The 18,234-nt window shown below is 42.6% G+C and overlaps 1 protein-coding gene and 1 pseudogene across 2 annotated transcripts; both read left to right on the top strand.

Moving 5' to 3' along the window:
* Nucleotides 1–4,528: 4,528 nt before the first annotated feature.
* LOC110297513 (elongin-B pseudogene) lies at nt 4,529–4,864 on the top strand (annotated as a pseudogene).
* Nucleotides 4,865–12,956: 8,092 nt separating this feature from the next.
* Misfa (mitochondrial sheath formation associated) lies at nt 12,957–17,389 on the top strand. 2 transcript variants are annotated; one of them, XM_029480091.2, is made up of 4 exons: nt 12,957–13,185; nt 13,634–13,726; nt 16,578–16,615; nt 17,274–17,389. In XM_029480091.2, exons 1-2 carry the CDS (start codon nt 13,117–13,119, stop codon nt 13,724–13,726), a joined length of 162 nt encoding a protein of 53 aa, XP_029335951.1. In that variant the 5' UTR covers nt 12,957–13,116; the 3' UTR covers nt 16,578–16,615; nt 17,274–17,389. The 2 variants fall into 2 exon arrangements, with proteins under 2 accessions (XP_029335951.1, XP_029335950.1); XM_029480090.2 differs by having other exon boundaries at nt 13,634–13,735.
* Nucleotides 17,390–18,234: the final 845 nt, after the last annotated feature.

Genomic DNA, 18,234 nt, shown 5'->3' with positions numbered 1-18,234 from the left:
CATCCAGGCTTCCCGGGGAGTTTTTGAGCCTTCTTCTGGTACTCCCCAGCACATCAATTCTGGAACCAGATCTAGAAAGACAAAAAAAAAAAAAAAAAAAAAAAAAAAAAAAAAAAAAAAAGCAGAGATCAGGAGAGGCATGGTATGCCAATTGTGTCTCAAATCTGAAGCTGCTTAGAGAAAAGCCTGGGACTTGGTCTCTACCCAGAACCCTAAGGTTTTTAAACCCAAGAAGAATGGAGGCAGAATGAGCTGGACATCAAACCTACAGATTAAGGATGTATCTCTTAAGAGTAAGAAATTTACGGGGGCTGGTGAGATGGCTCAGCGGGTAAGAGCACCTTGGAGCATCTTGGAGTTACAGAGTGTCCTCTGATTATCTGTGGCAATGGGAAGCACTTATTAAAAATATGCCAACAAAAAAAGAAAACAACAACAAACAAAAACAAAACCTATCACCATATGGTTTTAGTGAAGAATTCTACCAGACTTTCAAAGAAGAACTAATACCAATACTGCTCAAATGATTCTACAAAATTGAAACAGAAGGAACACTGTCAGATTTACTTTGTAAGACCACAGTCAGCCTGACACATAAGCCACACAAAGAGACAACAAAGAGAATTTCAGACCAATTTCCCTGTGAACATTGATGCCAACATACTTATAAACCAAATTCAAGAGCATATAAAAAACATTAGTTCCCATTATGAAATAGGCTTTGTACAGCTATGCAGAGATAGTTCAACATATAAAAATTCATCAATGGAATCCATCCTGTAAACAAAGAACACATGATCTTCTCATTAAGTGTTGAAAAAGTCTTTGACACAGTTCAACACCCTTTTATGATAAAAGGCTTAGAAAGACTAGAGATACAAGAAACATACACAAACACAAAAAATGCAATACACAGCAAGCCAATTGTCAACATCAAATCAAATAGAGAGAAACTTACAGCAATTACACAAAAAATAGAGACAAGGAAAGGCTGTGCACTCTTTCCATATTTCTTCACAACGTACTTGAAATTTTAGATAGAGCAATAAACAACAAAAGGAGATCAGGGGGATAAGAGTTGGAAAGAAAGAAGTCAAAGTATCACTATTCACAGATGATATAATGATATACGTGAGTGACCCCATAAAGTCTACCAGGGAACTCCTACAGCTGATAAACACCTTCAGCAAAGTGGCTTGATACAAAATTAAGTAAAAAAGAAAAAAGAAAAACCTGTAGCCCTCCTATATAGAAATGATAAACTGGCTGAGAAAGAAATTAGGGGAACTACACACTTCATATTAGACAAATAATAGAAAATATCTAGGTGTAATTCTAACCAAGCAAGTGAAAGGCCTATAGGAAAAGAATTCCAGCTGGGCAGTGGTGGCACACACCTTTAATCCCAGCACTTGGGAGGCAGAGGCAGGAGGATTTCTGAGTTCAAGGCCAGCCTGGTCTACAGAGCGAGTTCCAGGACAGCCAGAACTACACAGAGAAACCCTGTCTTAAAAAACCAAAAAAAAAAAAAAAGAATTCCAAGTATTTGAAGAAAGATGCTGAAGAAGATATCAGAAGGTGGGAAGATCGCTTATGCTCATGGATCAGTAGGATTAACAGGAAAAGGGGCTGTCCTACCAGAAGCAACCTACAGATTCAATGCTATTCCCATCAAAATTCCCACCCATACTTGGGATTGATATGAACCTTTATATGAAAAAACAAAAACCCCAGGATAGCTAAAAGAATCTTGTACAATAAAAATCTTTGGAGGTATACTATCCCTGGACTCAACCACTACTACAGAGCCATAGTAATTAAAAAAAAAAAAAAAAAAAAAAGAAAGAAAGAAAGAAAGAAAGAAAGAAAGAAAGAAAGAAAAGAAACACATGTTACTGGCATAAAGACATACACATTAAACAGTGGGATTGCATCAAAGGCTCATAAGTAAATTCACCCAACTATGGACATTGGATTTTTGACAAAGCAGCCAAAACTATACAATGGAAAAAAGAAAGCACCTTTAACAAATAGTACTAGTCTAACTCAATGTCTGCATGAAGAGGAATGCAAATAGATCCATGGCTATCACCCTACACAAAAATTAAATCCAAGTGGTTCAAAGACCTCAACATAAAACCACATACACTGAAACTAATGAACAGAAAGTGGGAAATAACCATGATCACATTGGCATAGGAGATGAATAAATTCCTAAACAGAATACCAACAGCCCCAGTGCTGAGATCAACAATTAATAAATGGAACCTCATGAAACTGAAAGTTTTTACTGTAAAGCAAGAATGGCATCAAGAGAACAAAACAGCAACCTACAGAATGAGAAAAGATTTTTTTTTTTTTTTTTACCAACTCCACATCCAACAGAGGGCTGATATCAAAACTATGTAAAGAATCCAAGAAACTAGACATCAACAAACCAAATAACCCAATTTTAAAACAGAGAAACAGAGCTAAACAGAGAACTCTTGACAGAGGAATGTCTAATGGATGAGAAGCACTTAAAGAAATAGTCAACATCCTCAGTCATCAGGGTAATGTAAAGCAAAATGACTCTGAGATTCCATCTCACACCTGTCAGATGGCTAAGATCAAAAACTCAAATCACAACTCAGATTGTTGAGGTTGTGAAGAAGAGAACGCTCCTCCACGGCTCGTGGGAGTGCAAACATGTACAGCCACTTTGGAAATCAGCTCAGCAGTTTCACAGAAAATTGAGACTAGACCCAGCTATACCACTCATGCACATACACCCAAGAGATGCTCCACCACACCCAAGGACACTTGCTCCACTATGTTCACAGCAGCTTAATTTATAATAGCCAGAAACTGGAAACAGCCTAGACGTCCTTTCAACCAAATAATGGATAAAGAAAATGTCGTACATTTACACAATGCAGTATTATTCAGGCATTATAAACAAGAACATCATGAAAATTTAGGCAAATGAGTGGAACTAGAAAATATCATCCTGAGTGAGGTAACTCAGACCCAGGAAGACAAATATGGTATTGTGCTCACTTATAAGTGGATATTAGTGAAAAGATAAAGGATGACCATGCTACAGTTTACAGGTCAAAGAAGCTAAGTAATAAGAAAGGCTAAAGAGAGATGACTGACTCTCACTGAGAAGCAGAAAACAGCAGACATCTTGGGTGGAAAGGGAGAGAGGACTGGATGGGGGAAAAGTAGGGGATGGAAACAGTAGGGATTAGGTATGAGGGACGGGGGGGAGAGAGTATAAGGACAGACGACTGGAATGGGCTGCTACATATCTGGGAGGAGTTAGAAACCAAGGGCTATACACACTCCCAGGAATTTATCAGGGTGACCCTAGATAGTCCTCCTAGCAGTGGGGGATATGGTCCCTGAATCTGCCATTTTCCATAATCAGGCAGTGGAAGGAGTAGGAGACCAGCCCAATCACCAAAGTTTTAATCTACAATTCGTCCCACCTGCAAGATGTGTGGCGGGGGGCTGGTGAGATGGCTCAGTGGGTAAGAGCGCCCGACTGCTCTTCCGAAGGTCCAGAGTTCAAATCCCAGCAACCACATGGTGGCTCACAACCATCCGCAACGAGATCTGGCGCCCTCTTCTGGAGTGTCTGAAGACAGCTACAGTGTACTTACATATAATAAATATTGTTTAAAAAAAAAAAAAAAAAAAAAAAAAAGAAAGAAAGCTCTGTCTCTCCTCTCCCTCTCCCCCCCCCCCCTTTCTCAAAAAAAAAAAAAAAAAAAAAAAAAAAAGCCGGGCGGTGGTGGCGCACGCCTTTAATCCCAGCACTTGGGAGGCAGAAGCAGGCGGATTTCTGAGTTCGAGGCCAGCCTGGTCTACAAAGTGAGTTCCAGGACAGCCAGGACTACACAGAGAAACCCTGTCTCGAAAAACCAAAACCAAAAAAAAAAAAAAAAGAGAGGGATACGTCCTCATTCTTAGTAGATATATCCACCCCACCCTCACTATCTTATCTACACACTAGCCTTACTGACTAACTCACCCTGAGTATCAGCAGGCTCTCCGGTCTTGCCAAGATCCTTCCTGGTGGTTCTGATTAAGTTGAGGGTTGGAGAATCAGCTGTGGTTCACAAGATACCAGGCCACTAGATGAAACCTTTGCTTTGCTGTGATACTTGATGCTGGTCACTGGAGCGGAGAAATTTTCAATGATCAAGGGAAAAAAACAAAAAAAAAACCAAAAAACCAAGCAGGGGCTCTAGAGATGGCTCAAGTGGTTAACGGCACTGGTTGCTCTTCCAGAAGACCTGGGTTCAATTCCAGGCACCTACATGGCAGCTCAAAAATTGTCCATAACCAGTTCCAGGACATCTGATACCCGCACCCAGGCAGACAGACATGCAAGCAAAACACCGACGCATATAACATCAAAGATAAAACATAGGTGAGCGGGCACGGGAGGAGCGACGCAGGGCTGGGGGGTGGGGGGCTTCAGGGGCTCTGCTTCAGACAAGCACTGATGTCAGCCTGGTGTCTTCAGGACGCGTTTCTCATGATCGGGAGCCATAAGACCATCATCTTCACTGAAGTCAAGGAGTCGAGCACCGTGTTCGAGCTGAAGCGTAACGTCCAGGGCATCCCTAAGCAGCCGCGGGAGAAGCAGAAGCTATACAAGGACCAACTCCTTCATGACAGGAAAACTCTGAGTTTGGCCGTCACTAGTCAGACAGCACAGCTCCTGGCCCCAGCCACAATAGGCCTGGCCTTCTGAGCAGATGACACCTTTGAAGCTCTGCGCAGCCACCTCTTTTCTAGTCCTCTGGAGCTTCCATACGTGACGAAGCCACAGGATTCTGGGGGCAGTGCCAATGAACAAGCTGCGCAGTGAGGCCCCCAGGCCCATCCACTAGAGACCCGTTCCCCCAATTAAAAAAAAATTATATAAAAGTCTTGGCTTTTTAAAAATAAAATAAAACAATATAAATAAAACATTAAAAGAAAAAGAAAAAAGACCAGCATCATTGAGGCAAAATCTTCCGGAAACACACAGTAGCTTAGTTCATGGCTTCCCCAAGGTTTTGCCTTGTGCTGGCAGCTGAATTTCTTTATATAAGAAGTAGTGTGATTTGTCTTGTGCACCTGGCCTGGCCCTTTAAAGGGTCCCCAGCTGGGGATCTACTGGCCCTTAAAGAATTCTTAGCTGTTAGAACTGTTTGACCCTAAGAGCTTCAGTGTTATTTGCCTCTTGGATTTCTGGGAACTGGATAGGTTATTAAAAACAAACAAACAAACAAACATACAAGCAAACAAACGAATGAACGAAAGTCAGCCAAAGAAAGAAAAGGGAAAGGGGATGGGCTAGAAGAGAAGAGAAGGCAGATGGTTTAGAAGATTGTGTTAGAAGACAGCTGAGCCAGGAGATGCTGTGCTGAGAAGACAGGCTAGATCAGTTGTTACAGTTTGGAGCTGCTAGTATTGGGAAAACTGGGAGAAGGGACTGTTTAAGCACACTCTTGGGAAACTGAGGGTGGAACAGTTGGGAGAAATGTTTAAACCTGGGAAAAGGGCTAGCGGGGAGCTAAGAGAACTGGTTATTAAAAACGGCTAGCCATTTTACAGAGGAGTACCCCAGGTGTTGCTGGTTTTGAAGGTCTGAAGGGGTCATGGAGAGCAGCTGAGGCTTGGCACTGTGTAGCAGAGCTGGTGGCCCTGAAGCTAGCCCAGGTGAGGCTATTGATGAAAGTGCGGCCCAGTTGCAGCAGAAGACCCCAGCATTTGGGAGATAGCAGTAACTATGGGAGGATTACCCAGAACAGCAGCAGGAGTGGGGTGGAGCTGCCAGAACCTAGAAGACATGCAAGTTATGTGCTGCACAGGCCAGAGCCGGAGAAGGTGGGAGTGGATTCCAGACACGGAAAATTGCATTTGTAGTTGTCTTTGTTTCCATTTTACTAAACATAGATTCTCTTCTCATACTATAGAATCTGAATACAAATTTCCCTACCTCTATTCCTTCAAACCTCTTCCCCTCCCCGATTCCATCAGGATCCACTCCATTTCTGTCTCTCATTCGAAAAAGAACAGGCTTCTGAGAGATAACAACAAAACATAACACAGTAAAATATAATAAGATGAAACAAAAACTGTCATATGGAAGTTGGACATGACAAGCCAACAGAAAAATAAAAGCCCCAGGAGCAGGCACAAGAATCAGAGACTCCAGTGGTGTATTTCAAGGCCTCTCTGTCTCTCTCTCTGTTTCTGTCTGTCTGTCTGTCTGTATATACTGTTTGGCAGTGTCAGAATTCGTTTCCATCTGCTGCAGGAGGAAGCCACTCTTGTTTGTTTGCTTGTTTGCTCATTTGTTTTTCTAGTCAGAGTTATTCCCTGTAGCTCTGCTGACCCTGAACTCACAGAGATCCAACTGCCTGTTTCCTGAGTGCTGCAATTAAGGGTGTGAGGCACCTCCGCTAGGCTGAGGAAGCCATCCTTATGATGGCTGATGAAGGCACCCATCTATAAGTATAACAAAATGCCACTAAGAGTCAGTTTATTGTTACTTTCCACTGCTCTAGGTTCCCTGATTTCCCCTCAAACGCAACTGAATTCTGTGACTCGCAATCTTTCCCTCAGTCCTGTTTCTACTCATGCTTTACACCTGAACCACCTCCCACCTCCCATTCCTCTTCTGCGTCTCGGTTACATTATACACACACACACACACACACACAGGCATGACACACACACACAGGCATGACACACACAGGCATGACACACACACAGACATGAACACAGGCAGACACACACAGACACACACAGACACACACATAGACACTACACACACAGACACACACACAGGCAGACACACACAGGCATGACACACACACACAGACATGAACACAGGCAGACACACACAGACATGAACACAGGCAGATACACACAGACTGACACACACATAGACACCACACACACAGACACACACACACACACAGGCAGACACACACAGGCATGACACACACACACACAGACATGAACACAGGCAGACACACACAGACAGACACACACATAGACACCACACACACAGACACACACACACACGCAGACACATATAGACACCACACATGCAGACACACACACACACACACATACAGACACGATCGAGATAGAAAGATAGACATACATAGAGATAGATACGCATATAAGGGAAAACACATATCACAGTTGTCTTTCAGGGTCTGGGTTACCTTCCTCAGGATGATTTTTTTCTTGTTTCTAAGTTCTAGGCATTGGCCCGAAAATTTCATGATGTCATTTTTGTTACCAGCTGAGTAATATCCTGTTGTGTAAATGTATTGTTATTCCCACTGAACAAGAGTATAGACCATCACTCATACTCTTTTGTCAAATTAAGCAAGCTTTATTTTCTGTAGGACAGGGATATCTCTGTAAAGCAGGGTTTGGAAATATAGCATCGGATACAGGAAAGGGTAAGGTTTATATAGTCCCCCAAACTGCAAGGCTAGGGAGTTTTCAAGGGTCAGGAGATGTCCAGAGGAATTTTGGTTACATAGAATTCAGCTGCACATTTCAAAATCATTTGGCAGAAAATCTTCTCAATGTACATTCACAGTGTGATTCAGACTCCATAGGATGGTAAGCCTGTCAAATTCTGCATACAGGCTTAAGCACTGTCCATTTGAATTTTGCAACCAACAGAAATGAACTTGTTTTAACCTTACAGCAAACTGGTTTCCATCCTTAAGATGGAGTCAGGCTGGTCCATCAGTACTGTATATTCTTTATCCTTTTCCTGTGAAGGGTTACCTAGGTTATTTCCAATTTCTGGCTTTTATGAATAGAGCAGCAATAAACATGGTTGAGCAAGTGTCTCTGTGGTAGGAAAAAGCATCCCTTGGGTAGTGGTGCAGCTAGATCATGAGGAAGATCCATTCCCATAATTCTGGTTTTTGTTTTTGTAAGATTTATTTACTTATTATATGTAGGTACACTGTAGCTGTTTTCAGACATACCAGAAGAGGGAATCCAATCTCATTACGGATGGTTGTGAGACACCATGTGGTTGCTTGGATTTGAACTCAGAACCCTCAGAAGAGCAGTTAGTGCTCTTAACCGCTGAGCTATCTCTCCAGCCCCCATCCCCATATTTCTGATGAGCCGCCCCACTGATTTCCATTTTGACTGTATAAGTTTTCACTCCTCCCAGTGAGGGAGGGGTGTTCCCCTTGCTCCATATCCTTACCAGTATGAGAGATATCACTCCTGTTATTGATCTTAACTAGCCTGACAGGTATAAGATAGAATCTCAAAGTAGTTTTGATTTGTATTCCCCTGATGGTTAAGGATGTTGAACATTTGTTTGTTTCTCAGACATTTGATGTTCCACTATTGAGAATTCTCTGTTTGGATCTGTATACCATTTTAATTGGATTATTAGTTTTTTTTTTAATATCTAGTTTCTTGTGTTCTTTTTATATTTTTGATATTAGGCCTCTGTCAGATATGCAGTTATCAAAAATCTTTTCCCATTTCCTAGGCTTCTGCTTTGTCTGAATGCCAGTGTCCTTTGCCTTACAATAGCTTTTCAGTTTCACGAGGTCCCATTTGGTAATTGTTAATCAGTGGCTACACTATCAGAGTTCTGTTCAGAAAGTCTTCTCCTATACCAAGGTATTCAAGGTTGTTGGGGCCCAGGGGTTGCCTACAAACCACACTAACAACGATCTCAGTCAAACAGGATGGTTTATTGAATGCACACCCTAAGACTGATCAATCAGGGCTATAGCTCAGAATTTGAGGGCTGAGTTTATGACCTCAAACATTTTTCTATTTCCACTCATAAAGGCTAAAACTACAAACCCCACAATGATTTCTTACACAGGTGTTGGAAGGGCTGCCTTGATGGGTCCTATGTGAAGTTAAAATATTTTTATTTGCATGTGATTTGATAGTGCTCAGAAGTGACCCTAAGAATTGCACTGGTGAATGCCAACCGTTGATAAATACTTTAATCAATGGGTCCTTAGAGTTGCAGAGTTTCTTTTTTCTTTTTTTCTTTTTTTTTTTTTTTTGGTTTTTCGAGACAGGGTTTCTCTGTATAGCCCTGGCTGTCCTGGAACTCACTTTGTAGACCAGGCTGGCCTCGAACTCAGAAATCCACCTGCCTCTGCCTCCCGAGTGCTGGGATTAAAGGCGTGCACCACCACGCATGGCGCAGAGTTTAAGATTAACAAACCTCATAATACACAGAACATAGAGGGTATGTAGTAACAGTATGAAGTAGTTGGCAGGCATGGAACAAAATGGCTACAGCTGTGCAATGGGGGCAGTCTTCATCAAAGGCCCACTTTCTCTTATATCAGGCTCATTGTATTTGGTATTATGTCCACTTGGACTTGAGTTTTGTACGCCGTGATCTGTTCTTAGTCTTCTGCATGCAGACACCCAGTTTGACCAGCGCCAGATGTCTTTTTTTTTTTTCCAGAGTGAATTTCTAGTTTATCAAAAATTAGGTGTCAATATATGTATGAGTTTATGTCTGGGTCTTAAAATTCAGTCTCATGATCAATGTGTCTGTTTTTATTCCAATACTATGCTGTTTGTATCATAACACTGTGTGTAGTACAACTTGAAATCAGGAGTGGTGAGACCTCCAACATTTCCTTTATTGTTCAGGATTTTTTTTAGATATCCTGGGGTTTTTTTTTTTTTTCCTTTTTTTGTGGTTTCCATAGGAAGCTGAAAATTGTCCTTTCAAGATCTGTGAATCAATGTATTGGGATGTTGATAGTGGGTTGCATTGAATCTATAGCTTGCTTTTGGTAGGCTGGTCATTTTTACTATGTTAATCCCACCGGTCCATGAGCATGAGAGATCTTTCCATCTTCTTCAAATTGTTCCTGAAGATTTGTTTTTTTAATCATAAAAGTGTTTTACTTGCTTGGTTAGAGTTACCCCCAAGATATTTCATGTTATTTGGGGCAACAGTAAAAGATGTTGTTTCTCTGATTTCTTTCTTAGTCAATTTGTTGTTTGTATGTAGGAGGGCTACTGAGTTTTCTGAGTCTATTTTGTATCCAGCTACTTTGCTGAAAGTATTTATCAATGGTTGGCATTCATCAGTGCAATTTTTAGGGTCACTTCTGAACACCATCAAATCACATGCAAATAAAAATGTTTTAACTTATTCTCTTCCAATTTTTTTTCTTTTCTTTCTTTTTTTTTTTTTTTTTTTTGGTTTTTCAAGACAGGGTTTCTCTGTGTAGCCCTGGCTGTCCTGGAACTCGCTCTGTAGACCAGGCTGGCCTTGAACTCAGAAATCCACCTGCCTCTGCCTCCCAAGTGCTGGGATTAAAGGCGTGCGCCACCATGTCCTGCTCTCTTCCAATTTTCTTATTGCTCTAGAGCTCAAGTAATGTACTGAACAGATGTGGAGAGAGTGGCAGCCTTGCATTGTTCCTGATTTTAGTGGAATTGTATAAAAGTTATGCCTGGTTCTTCCTCCCAGTCCCATGCTCCTAGAAATAAGACTCAGACTCAAACTATGTTTACAAATACCTTGGCTAAAAGCTAGGCTCTTCTCTGACTAGATCATAACTTAGATAACCCAGTTATTTTAACCTACATTCTGCCATGTGGCTGGTTCCCTGTGTTCAGGTACTATGCATCTGTCTCCCCACATCTTCCTGGGCAGCTCTTCCCATTTGGATCTCTTCCAGGATCCTCTCTGCCTTCCAGATTTCCCACCTCTCATTCTTTGCTCAAGCCGTAGGCCATAGGCTTTTTAATTGGTAGGTAATGCATCCATATAATACATAAGATTCTCTCTCTCTAGAATTGCCTTGAGTTCCTCTCCATTTAAGTTGATGTTGTCTATGAGCTCTCTGTAAACTGCCTTTATTATGTTTAGGTATGTCCCTTTTATCCCTAATCTTTCCAGAAGTTTTCTTATGAAGAGGTGTTGGATTTGTCAAAGGCTTTTCCTACATCTATTGTATCATGCAGTTCCTTTCTTTCTGTTTATTTGTTTCTCTGGTGGATTACAACGATCGGTTTTCTTATATTGAACCTGCATCTGTTGGGTAAAAAGTCTACTTGATCATGGTAGATGATCTTTTGGGTGTGTTCTTATATAAGGACTGTGTGGTGGTTTGACTAGGTTTGACTCCCATAGACCCATTTTTTTTTAAGATTTATTCATTTATTTTATGTATGTGAGTACACTGTAGCTGTACAGATGGTTGTGAGCCTTCATGTGTTTTGGGGGAATTGTATTTTAGGACCTCTGCTCACTCCGGTCAACCCTGCTTGCTCCAGTTGGCTCTGCTTACTCCAGCCCAAAGATTTATTTATTATTATACATAAGTACACTGTAGCTGTCTTCAGACACACCAGAAGAGGGGGTCAAATCTCATTGCCGGTGGTTGTGAGCCACCATGTGGTTGCTGGGACTTGAACTCAGGACGTTTAGAAGAGCAGTCAGTGCTCTTTCCCACTGAGCCATCTTGCCAGCCCGACTCATGTGTTTGAATGCCCATAGCGAGTGGCACTATTAGGAATGTGTGGCTTTATTGAAGGAGATATGGCCTTGTTAGAGGAAGTTTGATACTGTGGGGTAAGGCTTTGAAGTCTCCTATGCTCAAACTACGTCCAATGGGAAACAAACCCAGTCCCCTTCTGCTGCCTCCAGATCAAAACAAAACAAAACAAAATAAAAATGTGCAGATTTTGTTATTTTTGAGACTGGGTCTTGCTATAGAGCTCTGACCAGAAGGGAATTTACTAAGTAGCTGCTGGCCTTGAACTCACAGCAACCCTCCTGCTTTAACCTCCCTAGAGCTAGGATTCTATGGCACCACATATGGTTCTGTAGTATTTATTTTAATGATTCAGATGTATTATTGCAGGAGTAGGGGAGAATGAGGGAAGCAGGTTTCTTATTAGTGTGTAAAGTATGGTTATCCTTAGCAAAACAACAAGGAGAAGACCCTCTATAATCTGTATGTGTGGAGTTTTATGTATGTAGGAAGAACATTGGTAGAGGGTATACATCCTGCACCTAGGCATTATGTGGAGATCTTAGGTAACAAAATATGCTATGTTTGATGAGGGAGAGAGAGAGAGAGAGAGAGGGAGGGAGAGAGAGAGAGAGAGAGAGAGAGGTCTTAGCAAGCATCTAAGTTCCACGCTAGGGGCTAGATCAGAATGAAATATATGAAAAAATAGGTGTAGATTGAAAAGAAGGGACTTTTGTGTAGGCCACTCATCTAGGATGTTTGACCATAAAAGGAAATTTGCCACAGGATAGTTTGGAAGCAAATCATTGTGTCAAATGGAGGTGGCTACTTTCTCTTCCTCCACCTCCTCCTCTTTCTCCTCTCCCTCCTCCTCTTTTAAAAGACCAGGAATTCCTGTGGCTTTTGATAATCTAGAAGAGGATCAGTAATAAACTGACCATGGTCATTGAAGAATGTGAGTACCTAATGCTTTGAGGAAGCCTCCCTCTTCTTCCAGAGGACCCTATCTTCAAGACAGGAGAAGTCTTGTAGGGATAAAAATAGAGCTAGATGGAAGAAATGGGTTAGGGGTCCAAGGACAGGGTCCAAGCTTACTCTATAGAAAGCTTGAGGCCAGTTTGGACTACAATGAGACCCTGTCTCAAAACAATAGATGTATCATTTTCATAGACTTCAGTTTGTTTCATTGGCAGCTGTCATAGTGCCACACCTTTTCAAATCTGATCTTTAATCAGTAGTATGCCTGGTGACCCCTGGTACAAGTCATGTGGGCTTTCTGAACCTTCATTTCTCACTAGTGAAATGGGGTTATTTATAACAATAGTTCCTACTTTTTGGTAGTGCTGTGCATTAATGTACACAAAGAACTTATGGCCGAAGTACCTATGACATAGTGAATCCAAGTCGCATGACCAATGATGTCACAATGCCTCCCTAGACTCCAGCTTCTTCATTAGAGAGTCTCAGATCCTTTGGAACCAAGGAATGGAACTAACATGCGACAGTCTGTCAACTGAAAGTTTCATGAGTTCGCTCCTTTGCCAAGATCTTGGCGAACAGTCCCTTACCGTGTGATTGAGGCTCAGAAATTATTTTTCTTTTGGTGATGATCGTGCTGGGCTGGATGCTTTTTGTTGGCCTTGCGACCTACATGGGCACATTTCCAGAGGCGATGGTAAGTATCAGCCTTGCATCCCGGATCTGGATCTCTCATTCTGGCTCTGCCTCACATCCCATCTGGGATTTCTGAGGAAAGGGTTTTTACCACTAATTGGAAGTCAGGATGACAGAACGAAGCCAGTATATTCTCCTCATCCACGGGGGGGGGGGGGGGCACTCTTCTCTGGAGAGGTTAGTGTCCCCTACCTCTGCTTAGATGTCACTTGTATCCAGGCTTTATGACATTTTCATTCTTTTGTTTGTGTGTTTTTGTTTTGTATTTTGTTTTTACAGCATTTTACACTGAACACGGTGACTAACTTAAACCAAGTAGATGAGTTTCTATTAGGGACATCGGGCTGGGGGTATAGTTTGAGCAGTCCCTCCTCAATCACCACACACAGCGACTTTCCTTGGCATCAATGAGTGGGGCATGTCTACCTGTAATTTTCTTTCTGACTCAGCCTCCAACTCTAAAGTGGAAAGAGAGGTTGCCTGGTCGGGAGAACAAGGCACGAAGAAGGATCCAAGCTTTGGAGGAGGAGCTGCTGCTATGAGTGAGTCAGGTCTGTTGGTCTGGGTCCTTTGAGCCACAGAATGCTCCAACACCCTGCAGGCTCAGGGGGAAGTTTTACCCTTGTGGGAAACAGGCAAACCATAGAAGGGGAATGGCTGCAGATGCAGGGAAGGGAAGAAGCCTGGGGGCTACTGCTGGGGCAAGCAGGCTGAGGATGGGCAGTCTGTCAATAACGGTGCCTCACAGGGCTCCTTCTGAACAACTCCCATTTATTAATCCCTTCTTTCTCAAACCATATTAGTGTATGTTAACCATATAAGCTATTTTATCATACATATGTAATAACAATTATATTAAGGGCATCTATGTATCCATGTATATGAGACTTTGATCCTGTTACTCCTCCTTTTTACTCTCTCTCATTCTCCTCCCTCATCTCCTTTCACTTCCTAAATAGAGTCTTTGTTCTCTCTCTTTTTTGAGACACAGCCCTGGCAGCCCCTGGAACCCACTACATAGATCAGGCTAGCATCAAACTCGACCACAGAGGTCTCTATCTTCCTCTGCCTCCTGAGTGTTAGTGTTACAGTCATGTGCCACCATAGATGGCTCATACTGAAATGACAAAGGCACTGCCATCTTGTCATAGCTTTCCTTTGCAGCTGCTTAGATACTTCTCAGCCTTCTACCCACCCACCCAGCAGCTGCATCTGTCTTAGCAACACCTTTGTGACCCTAAACATGGCCCAGACATATTAACAAAAAAACCTGAATCTTGTGCAAGCTAAAACATAAAACTAAAATAATTAAGAGGCTGTGCAAATCAAAGATAATTGTCATTTGGTATCTGGAAAACAGTGCTGAGTTTTGCAAGAAAACATGTTCCTAGGTTACTCCAAATCACTGATGTGATTGGCCCCGCTACTGATGCAATTGTGGTGTTTGTCTTAAAAAACACTAGGGGGCTGGTGAGATGGCTCAGTGGGTAAGAGCACCCGACTGCTCTTCCAAAGGTCCAGAGTTCAAATCCCAGCAACCACATGGTGGCTCACAACCATCCGTAACCGAGATCTGGTGCCCTCTGGTGCCTGAGGACAGCTACAGTGTACTTACATATAATAAATAAATACATCTTTAAAAAAACAAACAAACAAACAAAAAAAAACACTGGACACCTGAGCTTGGGCACTAAGAAACATTTTGGAGGCACAAGCCCACTCTTGGTCTGGTCATTTAAAAAAAGACTCTTAGAGTTTTAAATGGCTGGCATTAGCTTGCATAAGTCAGTTCAGGATCTCTCTGAAGGTCTGTGAAACAAGAATTAACATAAACTTGAGATTAAGCCCTAACTTTGCAACTGACTGAGAGAACTTGAGAGGTTTAAATCTTGCGAAAGTCCGTTTCTTCACTGGTACAACTGGAGATATTTTGATCATCCACTATTTTTGTGAAGGTCACATTTGGGAATCTATGTAAGGTGTTTAATGCAAAGCTTGAAAACTAGTGAACTACAATTTATTTATTTTATTAAAAGATTTATTTATTTATTAAGTGGAAGTACACTGTAGCTGTCTTCAGACACACCAGAAGAGGGCATCAGATCTCTTTACGGATGGTTGTGAGCCACCATGTGGTTGCTGGGATTTGAACTCAAGACCTTTGGAAGAGTAGTCAGTGCTCTTAACTGCTGGGCCATCTCTCCAGCCCCTACAAATTTCACTCAGTGAAAATGAGAACCTGTCAGTGAACTTTGGTGACAGTGGCTGGGTCACCCTCAACACTGCACAACCACCTTATTGGTGTGTGTGTGTGTGTGTGTGTGTGGTTCGAGCCAGACCTCAGTGCTTCTCACACTCCTCCCACTGGGAACAGAGGGCGACACCCTTTCAGTAACCCCTGGTCTGGGCTTCCAGCCGTCCACCCATTTCATCCAGATTATTTTATTTTATTTTATTTTATTTTATTTTATTTAGAGCAGTGCCATTTATAAATAAAGCCTACTCTTCATAGTCTTAACACGCTGAGTCAAGAGTAGAAGGATTTGGGGGGAAAGCACCCCAGAAGGCAGGGGATGGTAGCCCCAGCCTTAGGTATAATAAAAGCAGGAGATGGTAGCTGCTGGTCTTTGGCTCTCCCTCAGCCCCACTGGTTCAAAGGATCACAGTGTGCGGGTGTAACGGAAGAAGCGCCATCTGTTTATTGAGTCACTGTTTATTGAGTTATGTGACTCTAAGCCCGTGTGCCAGCCGTGAAAGAGCCCCAGAAGCAGCTCCTATCTTCCTTTTGCTCCTTTCCCAGGGAGGTTACTAGGAGGCTTAAGGCAGCAAGATGGGGGCTGGGTATCATTTCACAAAATGCAAGACTTTTCTTCCTTGGATAGCTTAACAATAGCTAAGCTGCTGTCTGCTTAGTTTGTTAATCCTACATGGCCCCCAAATCAACCCAGGTGGTTCTGATCTGTTATTCACAGCAATCCTTTTCTGCCTTGAATAGTTTAAGCAAATACATAGCTTATGTAGATGGCTTATTAAGGTTCTAAACCGAAGTGGGGGTAGCTCCTTTTCCAGGTTTCTTTCATCCAAACAAACCTAACGTCCTGGCCAACCTTTGCCGCTCTAACCCTTGAGCCCCCCAACTCCCCATGTCATAGGAACTGATGTCACAATTAGTGTCTGAGGCTGGCCTCTCAAAATGGCCATTTTAGTTTAGACTAGACCTCAAAGTTCACCAGTCAGGAAGTGCCATGCTGGGCCACCCACCATCTGGTCTGGAATGAAGCCAGGGATCCCCAGGACTCTGCAGATAGATCCAGGCCTTCCAAGAACCAGCGGGCCACCAGCAGCCAAGGCGGCCCAGAATGATCGTGGTCTTATGGATGGTTCTCATTGCAGGAACGATGTGGAAGGGATATAAATATCCCCCAGGAGGGGTAAGTGGACGTCTTTACTGCTGTAAGTGACTTCTTTACTGCTGGCAGCATTAACACAGGAAACATGACCATCTAACCCTTAGTGACTTTAGAAACAGATTCTTTCCAGGTTTTTTTTTTTTTTTTAGAAAAAGTTCCCAGTAATTTACCTCCTCCTATGTGGGCTACTCAGAACTGGGAGCTTAGCTTCCCAGGTTTCTTTCACGTACTTTTAAGGAGCAGATGTCACACACAGCCTAGGATGAAAGAGCAATGGAACCAAGGCTGCCTTAGTCCTCCTGCCTCTGGCTCCTGACTGCTGAGATTATGTGGTGCTGGGATCAGACCACGGCCTCCTGCATGGTGGGCACCTACTGTCTGAGACACACTTCAGCTTCCCATTTTCTTATATTTATTTAAGAATGGAGGTAGAGAGTATTTGTGGCCCAGGGTCAACATTAATGTCTGTAAAGCTGACAGGATGTTTACAATGTTTAGCTGGTAGCATGATTTTCGAGATCAGCCCACTTCTGCAAACCTACCAGTGGTTCTGGTGGCAGACATCTCTGCACTCTGTCAGATCCCCACAGGGCTGAGCACCTCCTGCTAACAGGATCAGACTGCTCCACACATAAGCAATGCTAGAGCCTCCTGACATATGCTTTTTTTTGCCCCCCAGACCCCTCTGGAAGTAAACAAAGATGACCCTGGTGAACCAATGCAGCTGTGAAGATCACCCAACTGCACAGTTACTGTTGTAGGTTTCGCATAAAGTAATCGCACATTATTTTGTCATATTCTGTGTAGTTACCACACTTTTTAAGAACAAAAGCAACATTCTAATAGAGAATGAGGGTGAGTGGGCAGGTGGGCATGAATGGGAGATGACCACATTCTGTTTGTTGGAGCCTTTAAGACTGAGACAACTAGTTTAAATTGCCCCTTGTTCTGTAATCTTAATGATTTTTAGGCCCAGTTTCCAAGTCCAGGCTCCAAAGGTAAAAATTACCCTGTGCAGGAATGAAGAGGGGCAAGGGGATCTGTGTGTGGATGACTCATTCCAATTTGAGATGCTAATGTGAGCTTTTAATCTTCACCTGAACCCATTAAAGCTGGGTGTTGGCCTCATTTTACCAAGTGACCAAAGAAGCTAAGAGGCTCAGGTGTCTTGCTTGCCAGCACAGGAGAGATTGAGACACAGGATCTCACCAGGAACACCTCTGCCTTATGTGCTAACGCAATGGTCAAACAACACGTGCTGCCTAAATACCTCCCTCCCCTGGAAAAACAAGACAAAACAAAGAAGTTGCCCAAAATTCCTTTCAAAATATTTACTTTTATTATTATTTATTTTTGATATTTAGAGACAGGGTTTCTCTTACTGTCCTGGAATTCTAAAAAACAGGCTGACCGTGAATTCAGAACTCCACCTGCCTCTGTCTTACAAGTACTGGGATTAAAAGACATGCCCTGTGCATTGAAGGACAGCTATGCACAGGCCTCTGGTTCCTCTGGAGTTTTAAAGTGATTGTGAGCTGCCAAACGTGGGTACAGCAGGTCCTCTGTGCAAGAGCTCTTGGGTAGGTCCTGCTCTTAATCTGAGCCATCTCTAGACCTCTGATGATCCTTTAAAGGATAAG

The sequence above is a fragment of the Mus caroli genome, unplaced genomic scaffold, assembly GCF_978045245.1.
Source record: "Mus caroli unplaced genomic scaffold, Mus_caroli_1 scaffold_8, whole genome shotgun sequence".
Taxonomy (NCBI): domain Eukaryota; kingdom Metazoa; phylum Chordata; class Mammalia; order Rodentia; family Muridae; genus Mus; species Mus caroli.
This window is presented reverse-complemented; position numbering and strand designations above follow the sequence as displayed.